At 46.5% G+C, this 23,685-nt stretch overlaps 1 protein-coding gene across 3 annotated transcripts in view; it reads right to left on the reverse strand.

Annotated features, from left to right (window-relative positions):
• The window catches only part of FBLN2 (fibulin 2), a 113,283-nt gene that overhangs the window by 61,530 nt on the left and 28,068 nt on the right, over positions 1–23,685 (reverse strand). For all 3 annotated transcript variants that reach the window (XM_051627465.1, XM_051627463.1, XM_051627464.1), the window contains exon 2: positions 15,594–17,059. In XM_051627465.1, the coding sequence (XP_051483425.1) occupies positions 15,594–16,977 (1,384 nt within the window). In that variant the 5' untranslated portion in view covers positions 16,978–17,059. The remainder of the gene's footprint in view (positions 1–15,593; positions 17,060–23,685) is intronic.

Consider the following 23,685-nt stretch of genomic DNA (forward strand, 5'->3'; position numbering starts at 1 on the left):
CAGCTTCCCACACACAGCTGGAAGTTACTTTGCACCTTTTTTAAGGCGTTTGACACCCAGCAGAGTCCCACACAATCTGTCCAGCAATCTCGGCTGTATTTACACATTCACCCTGCATGCTCTCAGTGTGCAAGCTCTGTAATGAACACCAACTTTCCATTCCACGCTGTAGCTCAGCCTGCACACCTGTGCACGCAGGTACAGCCGTCTCCTTATTCTCCACCAGCTGCAGGCACAGACAAGCCCTCAGACTGGTTCACAGGAGCCCACATCTGCTGCATTCTCCTAATTAGACCAAGATAGAGCATGGATAAAGCCTGAACTTTACCTTTTCAGTCCCAGGAGAGGCACTGCTGAACAAACCTGCACTGTACCACCAGCACTACCCGAGCAGCAGAGAGGAGACAGGTTATGAAAGCAGATGAGCTGCTTTGCACAGGGAGAATGCACAGAGAGGGCAACACACCCACAGTGCTGAGTGTGTCACGGGCTACTATGCCAGAAATACCAGTCCTCCTAACACCCACTGCTAACTTGCATTCTCCTTGCACTGCACCAACACGTGCTCCTTCTTGTCATCAGCTTTGGCTGTTTTCAGGTTCTGAAGAGTCTGGAGCAGATTGAAGCAGCAAAAGAAAAATCTCAGCAAGGTGGCAGCAAACAGCCAGCCAAACCAAACACATCGGGTTTGGAAAAACCTCTCCAGTTCATCTTTGAGATTAGAATCAATCACCATTTCAGCAGTGAGGTCCTCTGGCCTTTCAGGAAGAGACCAATTCCTTAATCCTGCAGCACAGATGTATATACTTGTTTCTTGCACTTAAAGAATACCAAATATGAAAGTGCTGGGAAGATTTCTTTGCTAGTACCAGGCCCACCTGTGTGGCAATTGCACCACAGTAAGCCAAGATTTGCTCCAGAACAGCTGTATTCTGAGCTAGTACAAAGGCAATACACAAGGACAATTCTCATACTAACTTCACTCTAGGCTTATAGAGCAGCAAAATAATGACTTGGTCTCTCTCTAAAATCTGAAAGACTGAGATATATTTATTTAAAAAACTGACCATAACCCAGATACTGATGGTCAGGTGCATGATTAACTCCCTCAGGAAGTCTGGGCTTTTCTGTGTCACATCTGAAACCTAGCAGTGTCAATCTCAGTTCCATCACATGAGCATGGATGGGGGAAGCATATTCATTGATCAACACCAGCTCTTTTTTCCTAAAGGAATGTGGTTTGTGATGCAGGTCAGCAGGCATCAAACCCCTTCCTGCCTGACGTGGGAAGAGGGGCTCATTCACCACCTCAGCACCGTGTCATGCCTTGGGCTCCATCAGTGCCATTGACTGCACCTCCACCAACATCCATCACCCAGGCATTCCATTTGTGGAATTTACAAACAAAAAGACAAATTGCTATAATAATGTATTTGTATAATGATCACATGCTTTATGAGGTATTCGTTTACTACAAATTAATGGTAAGATCTGGGGGATGAATTTGAGTCTGACTGAAAAATGTAACAAACAACTGTTATTTGTGACTGCACAGAAAGCCCTGTGAAGGCAAACCAGCTCTTGTGTGCTAGTGTGAGATGTAAGGAGTTCTTTCTTAAATATAGCACAATTTACAATGTCTAATGCTTAACAGTTGCCCTTTATAATTTCAAAGTAATTTAGGAAGAAGGAATATGGGTAAAATGAGTGTATACCTTCCTGAAACTAATGGGGTTAATATGGCATTGACAGGACAGGATTTGGCCTTCAAAAGTCTTTTTTTCAGGATATGTTTCTGACTCCATTTGAAAGCTGACTAGAGTCAGTAATCTCTGCAATATCAGGGTTAGACTTCAAGACCACATAAAGCTGTTCACCACACCAAAAAGGGATTTCAATATTACCTAATAAGGTCCAATCCCACAGTCCAAAGGAGGCTCTGACATTTCCTTACCCAGGAGCTGCCTGCTCTGCCAGGCTGTGCCAGCATGCTCCAGGGTCAGCACTCACCAGAGGGAGAATTGGGACTGAAGGTTGAAGGATGCTCAGTTTCAGCCCCAAGTATTAACTCATTTAACCTTAGCACAGGAGTGTGACCATGAACAGTAAGCTTAAGCTGGCCTCTCTGACACATGCCAGAATTTGTCAGCATTCCAAATTATTCACACTGAAAAGCAAATGAAGCTGGTTGACTCCAAAAGCTCCTGTTCATTTTAACTGGTTGGCTAAATAAACCAAGAATAAGGAAACCAGTTAGTATGACTCTTTTTTCATCTAAATTGGTTAGTTTCACCTAACACCAAGGCAGTGAGAGTCCCCACCACTCCCGCAAGGGATTCTCAGTCACGCTACAGTACAAACCTGACCCTCCTGTCCCCAGGGCCAAGTACAAATGAGAAAGAGTGAAGACTCTACCAGAAAAATTGCTACCCTAGGCAGAACCAGGCAAACGTCTGTATTTCAAAAACATATGTAAAGCACATTCATTAGTGTAATGCAACAACTGAGACTTCTAAGACCAGTGCACAAGATTTTGGACAGTCTCCATGTTTATCTTCCACCTCACTCCAAGATACAAGCAAAAACAGAACTTGCTTGTGACCACAGTCAATCAATCCAGGCTGATTGAAATTAAACATTTGTGTAACCTTCTGATGTAAAGCCTGGTCATTGCTGGTGTTTACTATACATTTCTTTTGATTTTAATGCCATAAGTTAAGACAATGCTTATCAACTTTTATGCAGAACCAGTAAAAGTACAAATTTTATCATTATTCCACGAGACGTTACTTAAGGGTATGTTATCTTCAATGAAAACAACTCCTCAGAGTAAATCTCTTACAAAACCATTTGGCTAGAATACTGTGGCTTTGAATCTGGAAATAAAAACTACTAGTAGTCGCATGCAAGTCAATTCTAACACAAGGAAAATTAATGCACACTGCAGAGGACGAATCCTTGAATCAGAGGGAGAACGATACTAATCTTCAGCTGCTTCTATAAGGCCATAAGCAAGATGTTTTATAGAGGTAGATGAAGAATTACAGTTGGGTCTGCTTGAACTTTAGAGAGAAATAGCTGAAAGGTTGACAGCCAAATGCTGTCAGTACTTGGCTGAGTTGGTGGGTGGGTGTAAGGCTTTCCGTGCCACCAAGCACTTAATAGTTTCATCTAAAAAGGCCTCCTCCTTGTGACTTCTCAGAATAATAATTTTTTTTAAAGACACTTTAAACACCATCCAACTAGTTCCAAGTTTCTCACTCTGCTTGTTCATGGCAAAAGAGCTCTTTAACCTTATGGAAAGAGTCCTAAGAAACCACCATTATATATCACTATATAGAGAGTAAGCTCCATTTTCAATAAAAATACGTGCCTTCAGTAATTAACTTCACTTGTTTAATGACAAACCAGGTAAGTCTGAACATGAGACTTCTAAAAAGGCCACCCTCTCAAAACACAACGCCTGTTGGAGAAGATGACATGCTTTTTATTTCAGTGTTTGCTTTTCAGGAAATTCTGTTCCTCATTGCAGCAAGGTTTGTGTTTCTGGAATTTCTTTTGTGTGTGCCACGTGCTATGAGCACACAGTAGGTTTGGTATTAAGTGTGATAAACTCTATGTTACAAACCACCAACAGCAAAATACAATTGTTTCCTAAGTCACTGTAGAACATCTCGATCAGAACACGAATACAAGAAGCACTTTTGATGCTTCACTTCATACAAGATGTATAATTCAATAACATTAACCAATTTAACTTGCGCTCAGAAAATTATTTCAGCAAATAGCACATACAGTGTCTTTCAAAACTCAGACAGAAACTAACAAATCAATAGTGAGTGGTGAGAAGAAAAGGAAACTGAAGTATAGCCAGATGTTCTTGTTGCAAGAGCTCACACAATTTCTTCTCAATTCTGTTCCCTGCATATAAGCCATGTCCAGCCAACCTCCATCTCCTCTGCTCCAAACACAGCTGATGCTGTAGCTCACAAGAAACACAGGGAGGAGGTGAGTGCTAGTGCAGCCCAGTACCAGACTGTAGCCCTCACATGGTGCTAGTGAGCTCATTACTCAAAAAATACACCACAAGCATCTCAGTGACATACTAAGACCCAAATATCACAGAATCACAGCATCTTAGGGGTTGGAAGGGACCTCAAAAGATCATCTACTCCAACCCCCCTGCCAGAGCAGGGTCACCCAGAGCACATCACACAGGAACGTGTCCAGGTGGGTTTGAATGTCTCCAGAGAAGGAGACTCCACAACCTCTCTGGGCAGCCTGTCCCAGGGCTCTGTCACTCTCACAGGAAAGAAGTTTTTTCTGGTATTTACATGGAGCCTCCTGTGCTCCAGTTTGCACCCATTGCCCCTTGTCCTGTCACTGGACATCACTGAACAAAGCCTGGCTCTGTCCTCCTGACACTCACCCTTTACATATTTGTAAACACTCATGAGGTCGCCCCTCAGTCTCCTCTTCTCCAAGCTCAAGAGACCCAGCTCCCTCAGCCTTTCCTCATCAGGGAGATGTTCCACTCCCTTCAGCATCTTTGTGGCTCTGCTCTGGACTCTTTCCAGCAGTTCCCTGTCCTTCTGGAACTGAGGGGCCCAGAACTGGACACAATATTCCAGATGTGGCCTCACCAAGGCAGAATAGAGGGGGAAGAGAACCTCTTTTGACCGACTAACCACCCCCTTTCTAATGCACCCCAGGATGCCATTGGCCTTCTTGGCCACAAGGGCACATTGCTGGCTCATGGTCATCCTCCTGCCTACCAGGACCCCCAGGTCCCTTTCTCCTACCCTGCTCTCCAGCAGCTCAGCCCCCAACCCATACTGGTCCATGGGGTTGTTCTTCCCCAGATGCAAGACTCTACACTTGCCCTTGTTGAATTTCATCAAGTTCCTCCCCACCCAACTCTCCAGCCTGTCCAGGTCTCTCTGAATGGCAGCACAGCCTTCTGGTGTGCCAGCCACTCCTCCCAGCTTGGTGTCATCAGCAAACTTGCTGAGGGTACATTCTGTACCTCATCCAGGTCCTTGATGAAAATACTGAACAGCACCGGTCCCAGTACTGACCCCTGAGGGGCTCCACTGGTCACAGGCTTCCAACTAGATTCTGCCCCATTGACCACAACTCTCTGACTTCTTCCTTTCAACCAGTTCACAATCCATCTCACTGCCTGATCATCAAGACCACACTTCCTTAGCTTATCTACAAGGATGCTGTGGGAGACAGCCATAAAATTGGCTTTAAATGTCTTGGACTATGTATGGTACCCATGGCAAATGCCATTTTTTCCCCAATCTGTTCCTTTTCAGCAGTGCTTACTGATGGTCCCAGACCGAGCACTTGCCTTTTCAGTTCATTTACTTTCTGCTAACCTGTCAACTTCCCTAACGCCCCTGGAGGCACTTCTTCCTCCACTTATTTCCCACAGCTCTCCCAGAAGAGTTCCTGTACTGGTGCCTAATGTCTGGTGGCTGACACCAGGCTGCCAAGTCCCCACGCTGGGCCACAGCCACCCCAGCCACTGCAGCAGTCAGGGGCTGCCACTCCAGCTCCAACCTGCAGCCACCAGCACGCCACAGAGACTTCAGGCGGGAGGATTCATTTCCTCATTGCAAAGCCACCAAAGGGCTATGGGGAGGTGAAAACAGGCAGCGAACAAGAAGGGGGAAAATCCACAGTGATGTCCAGAGACAGCCAAAAAAAAGGTTCACCAAAGAAAGGCGAAGGTGCAGCCCAGAGGGCTATCACGGGAGAGACAATGCAAATTCTTCCTCTTGAAAGAAAATTGCTAAATGGTGGCCTCATACAAAGTAAAGCTTATCCTAAGCACTTGCCTTCCCCTGGAGATGTGCTCACGTGCCCAGCTCACACACCCTCAGTGGAAGGGTGTGCAACACAAACTCACTTGGGCAGCACTGTCACTAGAGAGGCAAGGCAAGGCTTCATTTGATTATTTGCATTACTTTTAAGATGTGTATTATACACAGAGCAACAGTTCAGGACAGCATCAGTTTTTAAATGTTACTGATGCAAATCCTCCCCTTTCAGGCAACTCTTCATCCTGTTAAAGGTTTTAAACAGCAGAGTTGTTGGAACCATAAACATTTATTTTACTTGGTAATTCGAAATTCAGGTCAAACAGCTCTGAGCCCTCCTGAATGAAATCAGCATCCCTGTGCTTCACAACAGCAACACAAACACACCCAGCACTCACAGAACAAGGGAGGAGGAATTGCTTTTCTGTGTGGTTTTCTAAATTGCCCCTTTTTTGGTGCAGGAAGGGGCTGAGTTAAGCTGCAGGCAGGGTGAGCAGGCTGCAGAGGGGCAGGCAGGGCAGTGGGCACTGCAGCCTCAACACGCTGCCCACGCACCCCACTCCCAGGAACACCCTTGAGCTCCTACCTCAGCAACTGCCACCACCTAATTAGGTGCTCCATCACCATCAGGGCGTCCCAGTGATGGAGTAAAACCCTGTAATTCCAGCAGACAGTGACTGATTGCAGACCCAGAGGCTCTGTAATGGTGCTTCTTAAAATTCCTTCCCTGCCGGGCTTGGGGAGACAGCCTCTCCACAGGCAGTGTCAGAGCCAAGGCAAGGGGGGTACTGCAGCTCCCTGCCCCCCCAGCACAGGCAGGGAAGGGGAAAACGCTCAGTGGAGGATTGCTGGTCCTGGAGATTGCACAATGACTATTTATCTCCTGTTCTCCTCTCAGGCTTTGGCTCAGTGCCAGCACCACCAGGGCTTTGGGGTGGCAACTCAGGACTTCTTGGTGTCTTTGGAGGAGAATCGGTCATCTCAGGCACAGCACAGACTGGGAACAGTGAATGAAACACAAAACCTGCTCACGCGTAAGGGGATCTTTATAACATTCCAATTACTGCTGGCTTGTTACCTAAGAATCCCTAAGAGGTAAGAGATATTGCTGACTGTGAGGCCCAGGGTAATGAAATTACAAATCCTTTCATGAGTAAGCGTGTGCTGGAAAGCTACATTTATTTGGCCTACATATTTGAAACTGTTCAAAAGGTTATTGTCTCACAAAATTTGGATCAGAAATTACTACTTGTATTTGCCTTTCTCTAACAAGGAGCTATATTCAGAGTAATTTTTAATTCCTCAGTGATCGATTAGAATAATACAAACACTGCTGCAAAGAGGTCTCATTAAATTTCTGTTTTCTGAAGAAGTATCAAACATGCATACAACCAAAACACTCTCAGATCTATACTATAAATAACTAGCAAATGCAGTCCCCTTGAGAAACCTGGTGGGCCCAACAGCCTTTTCTTTTCAAGTGGTTAATTAATTTGTACAAGAAAACTCCCATCTTATTTCCACAGCTTGTCTCCAGCATGCTTTAATACTCAGAATTAGGATCAAATGTTCCTGTTGCAAACCATGGACGGAGCTGCCTTTTCACAAATGACAATGTTTACCTCTCCCCAGAAATGTTCTGATGCCATCACAGGTTAGGTGTGCAGCTCCAGTTGAATTTATTACTTCAACATGTAAGCTTAGAACTACCTTGGTAACTACATCCCATGAAAAGGATACCTGAACCCCCTCTGTGCTCAATGTCACCATCCAAAGCAGACACTGCCCTTTGGGCTTGAGCCAGCACCAGCAGTGCTGTGCTCCTCCAGGGCAGGATGGGACCCCGATCCTGCCCACACACATTCCCCAGCCAGGTGTGAATGCTTCGTTCTGTTTCACTCTTTCTTCCAACATTCTCTGCACCTCCCCTCGGTGCCAACACTTCAGACAATGAATTCCCTCATAAAACACTGCTCCAGCCAACTGCATGAGTAATAGTCCTTGTGCTGCAGTAAAAAGGACTGGGTGTGTACATTTCTCTATCAGCAGAGGGGAAAGCTGACCACACCACATCATGGCAGCAGATGCTGAGAAAGAGATGTTCTTCAGAGGGTGTTTATGAAGGCAAAACTAGCAGGATCTGAAGGAACACACATTTATACTTCCTTGCACCACGCATAATACCTGCTTGCCATGGTCTCCACTCATTCCTAACCTTATCCATAAGATCACACTGAAGTGAGAAGCTGCTAGCTTCATTTTATGGGTAATTCAGGAAGACACAGAGCCACATTCTTAAACATCTCTAATTACTAGATTGGCAGATCTAGGGTTTAAAAAGAAAAGACCAGGAGACCTGAGCAGTTCTATAAGTTGTTTAGGCTCCTAAAAACGTGCTTAGATCAGCCTGTGACAAGTTATGGCAACAGCTTTTAGTAAAGCATGGCACTGATGCTTGGCATTGTGCATACCAGGCTTGTGCTTGCACGGCTCCACAAACCTTCACATTTTAAAGAAAAGATCCTCTAGCTAAAGATCCTGGTTCAACATTCAGCTATTTAAAATACTCTACAGCAGTTAAGGAGCAAAACAGCACCATGAAAGCCTGACACAAAAGTGCTGCTAACCAGGAGCTCATCACCTTTGGTTACAATCTCCGTCCCAGCAAGGAAATGGATGTGATAAATGGAAGAAGGTCTGTGGTGAGGAGGGCTTGGGCTCACCAGGGGGATTCCTCCAAAGAAAGAGTAATGCTCCAAGCTGAGAGCCCACAGCTTTGAGAGGCACACTGAAGCCCAGCCAGCTGGAAAACCAGCAGCACTGCTCTGACCCACAGCAGGCCACAAACCACAGACAGGCAAGCAGCATTCATGCAGCAACCTGTCCAGAGAGATCATCTAGAGACAAACACCAAACCATCAACACTGACCCCAAAAGCGTGCTGCTGGGTAGGGAAGTCTGGATATTCCAAATCCAGCTGCTGCCACACGCCTGGGCTGGCAGGCTGGATCAGCCCTTCTGATCCTTTCTCACATTCCTCAGATGGGAATATTCAGAGCTCTTGCTACAGGCCTAATACTGCATCCACTGAAAGCAGGAGCTCTGGAAACACAGAGCCAGGCTGTGTCTGGCCTCCAGTGCCTGGACATTTGATACTTTTGGCTACTGTTTATTTCAGAGTCTGCAAACAATTAGTTCAAATACACTCCCCCATGTCCCTGGGGCAGGCTTTGGTTTTCCTTGCACCCCTGGCTCACAAATCCATGCCACAAGCAGTGTCCAGAGAACACACACCTGAATTACTGATCTGGTTAAAACAGAAAGCACCTGCTCATGGCTTCACCACCAGCTGGGCCAGTGGGGCTGGACCAGGAGGAGCTGGCAGCTCTTGGCCATCAGCCCTGGGGCCACAGCACTAAGGTGAGCAAGGGAGGGCTCCAGGAAGAGCCTGTGCACCAGAAGCCATCAGAGGATCAGCCCCCACACACCATACATGCTAATTTTTAATCAGGAAACAGGTTCATTTTTTCTTTTTCCTCCTAATCTAGCACCCAGCTGCTAGATAGATAGATCTATTTTGTGGTTCTCTCCTAAAGCACTTCTTAATTTTATAGCATATTTCATTTTCCTCTTTTTGTAAGGATCTCAGCCTGCCTTCTACCCATTCACACTATCTTCCTCTGTAATCCTCCCACCTCAGAACTTTAACTCCCAAAGAGATAACTGAATGCTGTCCCCAGGCTGTAATTCATGCTTATTCACACTTGCTGGCCCAGAGGCTCTTTCTCCCCTTACCCCATTTTCCTGAAGTTTATTTTTATTCCTCTGCTATCCTAGTGTGAGGGTTCAAAGCCGATTTCTCCTTCTTGCAGAGAGAACTGGGATGAAATAGACAACATAGGATTAACTCTGAGGTAATTCAAGTAAATATGAAAGAACTCTTCACCTGATACCAAAAAATACAAAGTAATTGCAAATAGAGTTTGTAGTTTGTGTTTTGGAAGCACCATCCATAGCATTCTCCCACCTCCAGTGCATTTTATGGAGGCAGTAGGAGGGACAAAGGGTCACTGTGCTCAGGGAACACCTCGGAAGCCCTCACTGCAGCTCTGCTTTATGGATCTCGTTTCCTGCTTGTGCTCAGTTCAGAAATTCAAGGTCATCTTTCTTTGTGAGCTTCAGTATCAGCAAACACGCAGTAGATGGGTTGGTTGAAATCTCAGCTATATTCTCAGAAAGGAGAACCTCCCAGTACTTCCTACCTGATCAGGATTCACATGCAACAAATGCCATTCTCATCCACTGATCACGGCTTACAAATATTTACTTGGTGCAATTTACTTCAGTTGGAGAGCAATTATCCTTAACTCTAAAAATTACCAAGATAAAAAAATCAGTTGTGGATGAGTTTTAAGAGGAAAAATACCTCCATTCTGAACTACAATTATTCCAGCGAGACACAAATTGCTCTTCAGCCTGCCAAAACTAGAATGCAAATTGTAATACATTCACAACAAGGCTGTTTGCTACCTGAGGTACATTTATCCAAGAAACAGGACTCCACTGGCAGAAAGATCTTTAAAGATGTTTTACCCAAACCTCTCCTGTTCAGGGCATTTTTAGGATGAGGAAATAATAAATATAGAAATTAAAACTCCCTCTGCTGCTCTTGCAGTAAGTGACAGGGTAAGTAAGATAAGTGTTTGGAAAGAGACTGTATAAAGAGCATAGTCTCCATCAATCTCATCCTTTCCTTTGGTGAAAGTGCTTAATTTACACTTTCTCAGATGAATAATTACCTCTGCTTTACACTTGCAGCTCCTTTAGGAATGGAGTAATTAGCATCTGCCACAGAAACTTAAGAGATGTCTGCATGTTGCTGAAGAAAGTTGCTCTGTAGTCTATATTCAGCACCTGTGACAAGCAGACTCACACGTGGGGCAGGAGACAGCCACTTCCACAGCAGAACATCCCCTGGGCTCACACAGCCCTGCGGAGCTGGCGCTGTGCTTCACACTTTGCAAACTGAGAAGCCAGCAGTGGGTTTGCAGCAGGTCCATTGCTGTGATGGCAGCAGCACCTGCATCCTCCCCGGGGGCCGCGAGCGCTGCTGCCCTGGGGAGCAGCGAGGGGCTGGCCTCACACAGCACCCAGATCATCAGCAACACGCTGCTCCAGAAAACCTCAGAGCAGCCAAAGGAGGACGGGGAAAAAATTCACAAAACAAGTGGCAATTCACATCCAGACGGGTTTGGAATGTCTGCAGAGAAGGAGACTCCACAGCCTCCCTGGGCAGCCTGTCCCAGGTCTCCATTACCCTCACAGGAAAGAACTTTCTCCTCATGTTTAGCTTGACCTTCCTGTGCTCCAGCTTGTGCCCATTGCCCCTTGTCATTGGACAGTGAGGAAAAGAGACTGGCCCCAGCCTCCTGACACCCCCTGTAGAAGCACTGATGAGATCCCTCCTCAGCTTTCTCTTCTCCAGGCTGAACAGCCCCAGTCTCCCAGCCTTTCCCCACTGGGCAGATGCTCCAGGCCCCTCAGCATCCTTCTGGCCCTGTGCTGGACTCCTTCCAGTAGCTCCTCATCCTTCACAACCTGGGGAACCCAGAATTGGACACTGTACTCCAGATGTGGCCTCACCAGGGCAGAGTAGAGGGGGAGGATGGCATCCTTTGACTTACTGGCCACACTCTTCTTGATGCACCCAAGAATGACACTGGCCCTTTTGGCCACAAGGGCACATTGTTGGCTCGTGGACATTGTCTACCAGTTCATCGGAGCTCATGAATAAAGACACTAAATAGATCAACTTAGCTGGCTGACTCAAGTACAGTGCAATGTTCCATCTCACTGTATGAGCTTGTGTCTAACAGCAGCAGCTTTTCAGCCGCAGAGTTATTTCAGGCCCTGGCCCTGGCAGAGCTCAGCACACAGCCCAGGGCAGCCCCACCAGGGACCGACCCGTGCCTCAGCGAGCGGGGAAGCAGCACGTGCCAGCCCCAGCCCAACTGCAACGTGGATGGAAAACCAAGTGCAAAATGAGAATGAGAATCAAACCACAAAATTCACCTTTCCCGAGCACCAAAGTACTCCACCTTGTTTTCATCATTAGATTACATATGAGCCATCAGACATTTGGGAGATGAAAATTCAGCTGCATATAAAACCAAACTGAGATACATAAAGTATAAGTAATGAAGCCAGGTTTTTAACCAAAGGCATCAAGGATCCAACCACAGCTGAGTTCTGGTGCCAGGATACAGCTAATAGCAAGAGCAAAGGCCACAGCCATTTAACTTGGGCTGAATTTTTAGTGGCACCACATGTTTCTGTGAAGCCTCCAAGACTTCTAAGCTCTGAAGAAAAAGAGACAAAAAAATAATCTAGAATGTCCCTAAAGTACAAAAATGTACCTCTTAGTGACTCGGGAGCCTAAATAAGCATGTGTTTCCAGAAAAAAGGCTATTAAGATGAAATGTTAATAACCATATCGACGATTTCAAGGAAGGAAAAACCCAAAATAAAGAAAATCCGTTCCCACACACAAACTGATGAGGAAAACTGCACAAGGCAATTAAGTGCAAAACCCCCAAACACTCCCCTATGGGGCAGCCACTGCTGGAAAGGCACAGCCCCTTCCAGCCCCAGGGCTGCATCCATCTGCCCCGGGCACTGTGGCCCCCACACAGCCCTGGTGGGGCCCAGACACCTCCCCAGCCACCAGCAATGGCCTCTGCACCCACCCAGAGCTGCACAAGGACCGTGCCTGCTGCTTTCAGGGCCCCCGGGACAGGACAGGGTGCAGCCCTGGGAGCACCTGCCTGTTTTGGGGACAGGAGTGACCCTGGGCCTGCAGGAGGGCTGGCTCACCCCAAAAGGCTAGCCAGGACCAGAGCCCTGCCTCGGGGCCCCCCGTCGGCACCCAGAGGTGCAGCACTGCCCTGCTTTCTGAGTGGCAGCCCCTTTGGGGAACAGCCAGAGTACCCCACGGGTTGTAAAAATGAGGGCACTGATGCAGTTCACATCATGCTGCTGATCCTTGAGGGGAGAAGAGAAGTTATTTGGCAATTCTGGTGGATTACGCCACTTCATAGCTAGAAATACGTGTACAAAAATTATGTTTTCATTCTGTATCTGAAGGCAAAATTAATTTTTCTTTCAAGTCTGACTAATATCTTCACTCGCCCTCTCTTGCTGGCTCAGGAGTCACCAAAGACAGAAGATGTATGTGTGTTATTACTTGAAACATACGGATCTACTCACATGAGTCACAACCGCATCCATTAAAACAACAACAAAACCAGTGAAAATACAGCTGTCCTGAAGCATGAGCACTGGCACAAGCTGTGTCAGGGGAGGCGAATTTTTGGGAAGGTTCTGTAGTTCCTTTACAATGCCTGCACATGTATCTGCTCCCACCAGCTATTCCTACAGGAATGGTGGAGCAGGTGGGGCAGGGGCTGCCTGGCCAGGGGTGGAGGGTGATACAAGGACACCAGCACTCACACCCAGGATGTGCAGCATCTCTGTGAGCTGAATGGAGCACCAGGAGCCTCAGAGCTGTCTACAGCCCAACTGTGTGCTGAGCCCAACAGCTATTTATTTTCATTTCTACTTCTATTATATCTAAAGGAAGTTTTTATATATATTTATGTCTCAGTCAAGGAAAAAATGGTACCCAGTGATTTCCAAGCCAGCTGCTCTAGGCCAAACCACTCATGCCTGATGTGACATTCATCACATTTTGCTGCCACCCAATAGGCACCCTGACCTAACCCAAATCCCAGCAGACTTGTCTCAACCAAGCAGTTCCCAGGAATCACAGATTGGAAATCACTCGAGGAGACTCTAAAATGTAGTAGTAACTCTGCTGCTAAACACTTTAGACTCCAGTAGACTTTCTTAATCCCTCTCAATGAAAATGTAAAGATAGCCCACCTATCTCTCTTGTTTTTTGTTGTTTGGGTTGTTTTTGAGGAAAAAAATAGTAATTTTAAATAGATTGTTTTCAAGTTATATCAGGAGACAGGTTACTGCCTGTTAGTTCTAACTCAGAACCATTATGCACAGCCCAGCTCAGATTTTGTGGTAGCCTGCAACAGACAGAAGAGTAAAACCTGCCCACAGATGAGCTCTGTGCACCATGTGGGGAGATGCTTTTTGCCCCTTCCATTTGCACAGAGCAGACCAAGGTGTTATGGACAGACCCTCTTACTCAGGTTACACAAACTGGAAGGCTGTAATCTGTTCACTACTTCCCCAGGATAATCAGCCAGTCATCCCTGTTTGATCCATCATTCACATAATAGAAGGAGCTAGAAGCAAAATAAAACAGGCATCCATGAATAAAAGGTAACATAGAGGTGAGGCTTGGAGCACATTAACTATCTATTAAATCACTTCTGAAAGTCTGCTCTGCTTAACAGTGTCCCTCTGGCTGCTGTGTGCACTCAGCTCCTGTTTTCTCACCTCAAGGTGCTGTGTTCAATCACTGCTGCTTGGTGTGCTGAAAGAATGCAGGGAGGATCTGCAGGTAAGGCTGGTTTCTAGAGCACTGCCTTGGTGAAACCAAGAATTAAGGTCTGACTCGGATTATAGCTGCTGTCACTCATTGGGAGGCCAATATTCACAATAAAAATCTAAGTGGAAGTGAAAGAGAAAGAAAAGGGCCACCATCTCCATTCATGGACCTCATGCATCTGTTGTTTGGTGAACAACTCTGAGGTGCTGCTTGTGGTAGGACCTAGAGTCTCTGCTCCAAACCCATCCTCCTCCTGTCTCCCTTAAACTTCTTGAGTAGATGGTCTGGGCACCTCAAGATGTTTAAGGGCTACCTAGATAACCCAGGAAGACATACCACTGTCTGGGGAGTAATGAGCAATCTCTACCCAGACTGCAAGTATCACACAGCTGAGTCTCATGAGAATATTTTGTGCCACATCTTGATAAAGGGGGTATTACTCCTGGTTTGATGAAAAACAAATTGGAAATGCGAGCAGTATACATGCTAATTTATAGTGATGAAGTTTGCATTCATTACAGTAATGAGCACTGCATAAAGCAGATAATCAGCATTCACTGCAGATGTTGAGAGGAATCCAGAGGCAGAGAGGAAATATGTACACTTGCCACAGTTGATCATAAACATCATAAACCTCCAGCCCCCAAAAAACACAAAGCAAGAGGCAGTCTTTTTTCTCCCTACTAGTCCTTAGGGGGATTTGAACATATCTATCAACTTCTTGTACTAACGAGCTTAGACAGCCTTTCAACCAAGGGATAAATATTACAACAAGTGCTGTAAATATTTTGGTAGTAGAAGCACAACTGTTTTACTTTCTCTCTCAGAAAAAGACAAAAACTACAAATGTGATTACATTCAGTTGGTAACTGGAGGATCCAAGCAGATAACTAATTAAATCCAATTCCTTTTGTGTAGAGTAAGATGTTTTGCATCACACTAGAAATTAAAAGCAAGGAATGGAAGGGAAAAGTTGGATTTTAACAAACCATTATCTGAAACAAAGTAAAAACTTCAGAAAACACCATCCACAGCCTGTGAAATCAAAGCAAGGTAGGCAACAGTGAGATGGTATCTATTATGTCAAATGAAACTCAAACCATATTCTGAAAGAGATGAAAGAAGGTAACTGGGAGTTTGCTTGATTTCATGCTCATGTGGAGCAGTGAGAACAGTGGATGTGCCCCGATGTTATCATGAGTAAATGTTCTCCAGACATCTAGACTGGAACTAGGCCTTACCTTCTGGTAATCTGGGGTTGGCATGAATAGAGTTGGGGTCCCCCCCATCTTCCTCGGGCTGGTAACGATAAAGCGTCTGGGACTGCTTTTGGGACGGCTGGCTGCGGTCCTCCTTCAGAGCAACAGGGGGAGAGGTGGTTGCACTGAACTTCACCTTGGGGAAAGCATTTCCCTCATGCGCTTCATGGGAAGATTTTGACCAACTTGGTGCTGTTAAATTCACCTCTTTCAAGGCTAGATGCACGCTGCTCCCTGGGTCTTCCTTTCTGGCATGCTTTTTCATTTTAGAGTGGGGGCCTCTCTCCTGCTCGTGTCTCTCCTTGTCCCCTTGCTTCCCCTTTGGTCTCCTCTCCATTTCCCCCAGGTGCTTGGGTGTCTCAGTGGTGGCTGTCGTGGGCTCTGGAGGAGCACTGGTGGTTACTGGTGCTTCCTTGTGGGTGGTTTGCTGGAGGGATGCTGCAGTGGTGCGGGGCACCCTCCTCCACTCACTCCTTTCTGTGGCACTGTGAACTTCAGAGGGGACATGAGGCACCGATGTGGTGAGTGGCACAGCTGTCTCCTCAGTGTATGGGTCTGCTGGAGCCAAAGGTGAAGGAGCAACGCTGGCCGGTAGGTAGTCATAATCCTCACTTTGCTCTTGGCTAATGCTCTCTTGCTCTAGGTGGGATGAATAACTCCTGAATTTTTTTGGAGACTCCACCTGGGTGCTGTCTCCTTCCGGAGCCTCCTGGTCGTAGCTGTAGGGATCGTCGTAGTGCCTCTCTGCTTCCCCATCTTCAGCATCTATTGGGCTTGCAGTGTTTAGGGCAAACGTGTTGCAGTCTGGGAGCTGGTAGCACATCAGCTCCCCCCCAGCGTTCGGGCAGTGGCAAACCTTGCAGGGGGGCATGTGGAAGGTGTGCCCTGCTACGTACTTCTGGCCCTCGTGAAGGCAGCCTATCCTTCCACACTGAGGACACCCATCAGCTGGCACCACCGCATCGATGCAGTTTGGGGGCAGCTCTGGGCACAGCATGAACTGGCAGCTGATCTTGCCTCCTCCCTTGGGGCACGAGCACTCGGTGCTTCCAAAGTCCACGAAGTAGGACTGCCCCTCAGGCACCTTGCCGTTGACGAAGCCCACGTTGACGCAGTCGTAGTACTGGTAGCCCTCGCAGGGGCAGCCGTGCTGCAGGCACGTGGCGCAGCACTCCCCGGGCTCCAGCACCTCCTCGATGCAGTTGTCCAGGGGCTGGCACTCCATGCCCGTGCAGTCCCTCTGGGCACGGGAAATGCCAGGCCACAGCAACACAAGGAGGATGGCATTCCAGCACTTCAGCTGCCAGCTCTGGTGCCTATCCATAGTCTTCCCAAACAAATACAGCTCCAGTCCGGTCTTGCACATCTAATGGGGTTTTCTTCCTAGAAGGCTGTAGATGCAGCTCCCACTCTGCAGGGCTCTCCCAAGTTACCTTTTCTCACAGATCCTAGGGTTATGAAAGAAAACTCTGTTAAAGACTATACTCAGCACACATCCTGTTAAACATTAGAGGGCTTTAAAAGTTGGGACAAAATCCAACATCTGGAAACCTAAGTACAAAATTAATCATAATGTCTTCCAAGCATTGTAGGCACTAACTTTGGAATTGCACGATTCCCCCCCTACCCCCATGTTGAAAAAGAAAGAAAGAAAAAGAGGAAAAAAAAAAGGTTGTGACAGTTCTCTTTTGAATCTCTTCACAAAACGTGTATCTATATGAAAATAAAAAGAAGGTCCTCATACTTCAATGCCTTTCTGTTAGCCATTCTTTGTAGCTAAAGAGAGAAAGATTTTTTGGCAGATAATAAGTAAATACACAGTTCTTCCGCTGCAGATGTAAGTTTAAGATAATTATTCTTCATGCTTTAATTACAAAGACCCAAATCTGAAAGATCTTTCTTAGACAAAACTTAGCCTTGAGACGTGAGAATCTGTCTGTGCACACGTTAACTCAAAATAAAAGAGTTTTTTTTCTGGCTCCTTCCCCCACTTAGCAATCTTTTGCACTTCAGTCTTCGGCATTAACAGGGTTTTTTTCACCCCAGCAGTGCTAAAATAGAACTTCTTTGTATATTGTGGTTACTGTGTGGTTAAACATCATATTAGCTATCCTGTAATACATATTAGAGGCCGGATCCACAGCTCACAGAAGTTGGCACAGCTCCACACCAGGCCTGCAGTGCACAGAGGGATCAACTCTGACTTCTCCAGAGCTACAACCACATATGGAGTGGATGTTTCCACCAACTGAGGATATGCCACCACTGACAACCACTTCTTTTATTTCTGACAGCACCAGTAATACTTTATAGTGCATAGTACACTGTGAACAGAAAAACAATATCTAAATACATATATCTAAACTGGCATAATAACACTTCATTAAAATGCATTGAAGAAAATAAAGTTGTTTGCTTTTTAATTACTCAATCCTTTGACCAAAGAAAAGTTTAAGAGTTGAAGTAAGTCCACTGTTATCCTTTTTATCAAAAAAGCATGCTCAAAAAGCTACACAATTAACATGGAGAAGCAGTTAAACCAGCAAAAAATAGCCTATAGAATTCATATAGAATTAGAGATCTGATTGTTTTCCCAGAACCTCTCCCACCACCACAAAAAAAATAAAGTCCCTAAAACATTTATCTAGGGGATTATATGTAGTCACATCACCAAGAACAATAAACCACACACGCAACAGGAATCCTGCCAGAAAATCCATTCAGAAAGATTACTTCTCCCATTCAAACTGGACTTCCAACAAGGCTGCTTCAGCACTGCTGGAAGGCGGCCAGGCCGTGGGAAAAGCACGCCTGGTCTGATAAGATAGGGACTGACTGTGCTCAGAATTTCCACAGTTCTGCTCTGCAGTTTGAATCACTTCAGTACGTTGTACAGAGATACCCTTCTTAGACTCTAGGCTTTCTGCTACTCATTTGAGTATTTTAGTTGAGTCTACTTAAAGATACCGATCGAAGGAAAATTGTCAGAAAGTGTAATCATAGCTTGGAAGAACAGAATTTTGTCAGACCTGCTCTCCAAACTAGCATATTTCATGTGAAGGAGAATTTTCAATACGTGGTGCTGAAATTAATTCTTCAGAATCCAGTCTGGGAATGAATAATTTATCCTACTCTCAGCAGCTTTTCCAGGTAATTCAAATTGGAAATCATTACATCGCTTTAGCTGGGAAATAATGAATGGAAGGACAATTAAAGATAAGTCTCTTCTGTAAGGGTCCCACAGCAGGATTTTGTCACCGTCCCCTCCCATTGGTACCTCCTGGCTTTAATGCTTCAGCACACCTAGGTCCCTTGGTCAAATTGTGCTTGCAAGAGCACTGCTGAAGGCAACGGAGCCCAGCTCTGCCCTGGCACACTCCTCCCTCTCCTACATCAGTGCTCCCCAGGCTCAGAAAGCCCCAGGACCCCAGCATGGGCCATGTGGTTGTCACAGCCCCAGGTCTGGCCAGCCTCTGCATGCACAAAGGGAGTGCACAGCCTTGCCTGGGTCATCAGCACCCATGGGCCATGGGTGGCCAAGCTTGTGTGCATCATCCAAACAGCAACTGCTCCTCCCAGCCAGCAACTGCTGTCCTGGTGCAGCACAGCCCCTCAGGTCAGTGTGACAATGGGAACAGGACACCCCCATGAGCTATGTCTGCCTGACCTGCTTGTATGCACAGCCTTCCCAAAACAAGCTCTCACTTCTCATCCATAAACTTGAACTCCCAACAAGAAACCTCCAAATCAACTCGTGTCCTGAAGCAAGAAGCAGAAAGCCTGTCATACTTTAGATCTAGCATGGCTACAAGGTCAAGCACAGCTGAAGGTTTATCATGGGACACGTCCTGTTTTCCTGAAAGGAGTTGTTTGACTGCCCTCCCCTGTACAGTTACTTCCTCCCCTCCTCATCTGCACCCCCCTTCTGTCCACAGGTTTGTTTGCTTCTCCAGCTCACCCCCAGTCTTCCCTCTGCTCCTCCCCTTGCTCCCTTGCCTCTCACCCGCAGAGCAGCCCAGAGAGTTCGTGGCCCCCCTCCTGCAGTGAACCCCATCCCAGCTCCCCACCTCTCACACCTCCTGCTCAATGCCTTACTCAGTCCCTCCATATCCTTTCTCTTTTGATCATTTCCACATCCCACAACATTTGGTTTCTCAAGCTACCAACCTCAAACTGATAAGGCTGAAATCCTTATAAACCCCCTTTTTTTTTGTGGCTAACACCACAATCTTTGCTATCTGCAGGCTCAGTTTCCTTCATCAGAAGCTCCTCATTGCTGCTGTAAAGATTCCAACAGAAGTATCTCTCTTTATTCCTCTAAACCACTGCATTTTCAGCAATGCACTTCTCCATCTGCTCCCCACACCCATCACTTCCCCCACCAACCCATAAACTTGCGTATCAAAGACATAGGCTCTACTTCAGGCACTGACACAGCCTGGAGTGAAGCCCTCAGACACGACTACTGAGCCCCACTGAGAAGAACTCGTGTGTGCTCTTGCCAGCCCACGCAGCTGACGTGCAACTGCCCCTGGATCTCTGTCCTTCCCAGTGCAGAAATGATGCTCTGGAGACAGCAGCTAATTACTTGGCACCACAAGTGGTGAAATAAAGGTGTCGACATCAAGAGGGAAAAAATGCACCCTCTCTGGAGGACAGGGAAGCTTAATACCAGTAGATATTATTGCCATAATTTGTTTCCATTAACTATTTTAATGTTTTCTTTAATATTCTTTTAAAAAACCTGGGACAATATGTAAGGGCTTCCCTAAAAGAGAATCAGGTCTTTTTATTCTTACCTCTGTCCTTCACCCACTCTTACCAATGTCACTGACTTTTGCTGCTCAGTTGGGTGAGATGTCACAACAAATTAAGCCCTGCACAACCAAATCAAAGGTCTTTCAAAGTCCTTGCTGAAACCTTCACAGAGCTCTACAGCAAGATAACCCAAGTGTCACCCCAGTCCTCATGCATTGCTTCATGACCCAGAAGGCTTCATTTTCTGTCCTTTGTGGAGTTTCCTGACCTGCTGTGCTTCATAACCTGGTCCAAGTGCTAACCCTGTTGGCTTTACTGGGGTTCTACTGGGACACTGGTGAAGTAGCTGCTGCCAGCCCTGTGCATCCTGAGACACACAAGTGCCCATGCAAGGGAGGGTCAGTGCTCTGGATTGGGACTAAGTCCTTCAAAGCCAACAGAAGTAGACCTGTGAGGTGAATCAGCAGCAAACAGAGGATGGTCAGACCACAAAGAAGTTCCTTATCCCTCAACTCCTTCTTCAAAACCAACTCCTAGAAAAGGCAAAGCAAAGACACTTCATGGAAAAACAGCTTAAAAAAGCAAGAGTCCAAATGAGCATGAACTGCAGGCACACATCTTCATGGAAAAGGAAATGAGAATGCTTCACATTGCAGATGAAACCAGTATTGGTGTAACAGGACTTCCAAGGCCAGTAAAGAGCAGCTACCATCAAAATTGTAACTAGCACTGGCTGCAAAACATCATATTCCTGTCTCCTGGCATGGGAAGTGGGTAGAACAAAACAAGATTTCAAAATGCTTACTTCAATTCAGTTTGGGGCCAAAAAGCTATAAATTCTGGCATTTTTGCAAGACAATATACTGTGAATGATTTACTTCAATCAAAGCCACAATATAAAGTCAAAAGGAAGAATATTGACTTGATTAAAACAGTTCATCTGTATTACTTGAAAATGTTGATGAAACCAGTGTGTTCCCCCAGAAGATCTAGACATTTTAAATGTGCAACTTCTTTAAATTAAGAGGAGTATTTTATAGGGAGATCTTTCTTCCAGATGGTTTCATTTCAGTGCTGAACCAGAAAGCCTATTCTAGGTAAGCAGAGGTGACAAGAGGCACTTTCCTACAAAGACTTCACAGGAACATCATCTCACTGTGTGAAGGTTGTCCCAGAGACAGTGGAGCAACTGCAGAAGGCGTGGAAGAGATACTGCAAGATCAAGAGCATTCTTTCAAATGTTCACTAAATGAAGAGGCAATTGTTTATAAACAAAAAGCAATCAACACAATAAATTCAGCCAACTGCAGATAGCCACACCTGCATGAAACCCACTGACTTCCAGCTCTGGAGATGTAACGGTGATTTAAACAGCTGCAGATCCCTACAAACTTCTTTAGATAGAACAATTCTCTTTATCCTATGTCACGATTCCTCACTAAATCACCCTTTGCAAGGATGGTAAAAATAGGAATGCTGTTTTGATATAATTCTTCTCCTTTTGAATGGTGTGCAGGGCCAGATGTGAAAGTAGAAGGTGGCAGAAGCTGTGTGATCCCTCCTGTGCCACAGACTGGAACCCACCAACTGTGGGGCGAGCCACTGAACTGGGCTGTTCATCTGCACCCAGGTTTTCTGACACAAAGAAGGAAATCTGTCTCTGCAGTAAGCTGCTGGAAAGCCAGGGCAGCAGTGGCACTCACCACCTGCACACAAAGCAAGTTCATCAACCCAGAGAGCAACAAACGGTTCTCCTCATCTCCCAGTGACACACAGTCCAAACTGGCTCTCCAGGCTCAGGCTGTACATGACCAGGGACCAAACACAGCCCTGGGCCGTGATGCTGAATCTCTTCTCTTGTCGCCCTGGTGAAAGCATTACAAAAAGCCCAGTTGAAGCACAAGTGCACACCCACACTGACCAACACAGCTCATGCATTTCACCAGCTGATGTATTCTAGCACCTCTCCCCAGCCAGACTTCTCTGGGCTGCTGCAGCTGCCAGAGCTCTTAAATGGCTGCGGTCACAGTTTAGACGAAGGGAGGGGACGGAAGGAAATATCAATTTAAAAGCAATCCCTTTTAAATGCAAGAGAAAATGGAAAGATCTTGTTTGATGTATGAAAAGCAGAAAACCCCCTAAGCCCGGTAACTCCTGACTGTGCTGTGCCAGGCAGTGGATTAGCTCTTCCCTTCACACCCTCTGCCTCTGGAAATGCATGATCCGTGCGAGCGCTGGCAGGGATCGCTGCTGGCTGCTCCGACATCTCCAGCAGAGCTCACTGAAGTGCTGCTCACCAGCTGGATGAATGGGAGGTGGAGAAGGGTTCCCTTTACTGCTCTTATGCAACGTACAGAGCACAGAGCCAGGCATTTCTGCCTGCTAATTAACGACATTTGAGAGGAGCTGAAGCCAGCCTTCTCAATCAGGCACCTGGGCTGGGAAGAAAGAGGAGCAGGATAAACCCCAGGGTAAATCCAAATTCTTATCAAAAGTAAAGCACGAGATGCTTAGTCACTTCAGTGTTGCCAACACTCCAGTTCTTTGCAAAATCAGCCCATTTTCAGAAGTCATAGCTTTTGAAGGCAGTTTTCCTCAGCTTTGTTTGCAATAAGAAAACAGTTACTGCCTATCTCCTTTCCACGGAAAAGCTTAAAAGATGGACATTTGGGACTCTGGAGGATCATTACTTAAATCAACAGAGAACTCAGGAGTGGGACAGACAAGGAGCAAGCAGCACAGGATCAGAACTCACGCGGCTTCCCATAAGCGGCTCCGGTAAGTGCTCCCTTCCCAGCAGGAGCGCCCCTGGGCAGAGATGCTCCTGACGCTCTCCAGGACATTCCCCACGCTCAAATCCAAACCGGAACCTGACACGCTGCAGTAATGGAAAAGCATCACCCAAGGTATTTCAGCTGGAGTAGCCAAGCACTAGCAAGAGCGAGCAGGCAGCTCCGAGACGTATTCTTCCAGAATGTGCAGCTTTTGAAGCCATTTTTGATGTCCTGGAGAGCGGCAGCAGCCTTTTTCCAAGTGAACGATAGGCAGAGCTGGGGAGGGGAGAATCATGTCTTGGGTCTACGGTGTCAGTGCTCGCCCTCGCCCCAGAGCAGCCCAGAATTATAGGGCAGGTACTTGGCTCACTGAAAAGTGAAATTCCGTCATTGGGAGTCACCACTGCAGCAGATCCAAAGTGACTCAGTGGGAGGATGACAGCTGCAGAGGAGCAAAAACGACTCACATGGGGGAAAAGAGGCAAAGAGAAACACCCTCCCGCCCAGCGCACGTGGCTGCTCCTCGGCCCAGCTCTGAGCAG

Source organism: Apus apus, chromosome 9, assembly GCF_020740795.1.
Source record: "Apus apus isolate bApuApu2 chromosome 9, bApuApu2.pri.cur, whole genome shotgun sequence".
Classification (NCBI taxonomy): Eukaryota; Metazoa; Chordata; class Aves; order Apodiformes; family Apodidae; genus Apus; species Apus apus.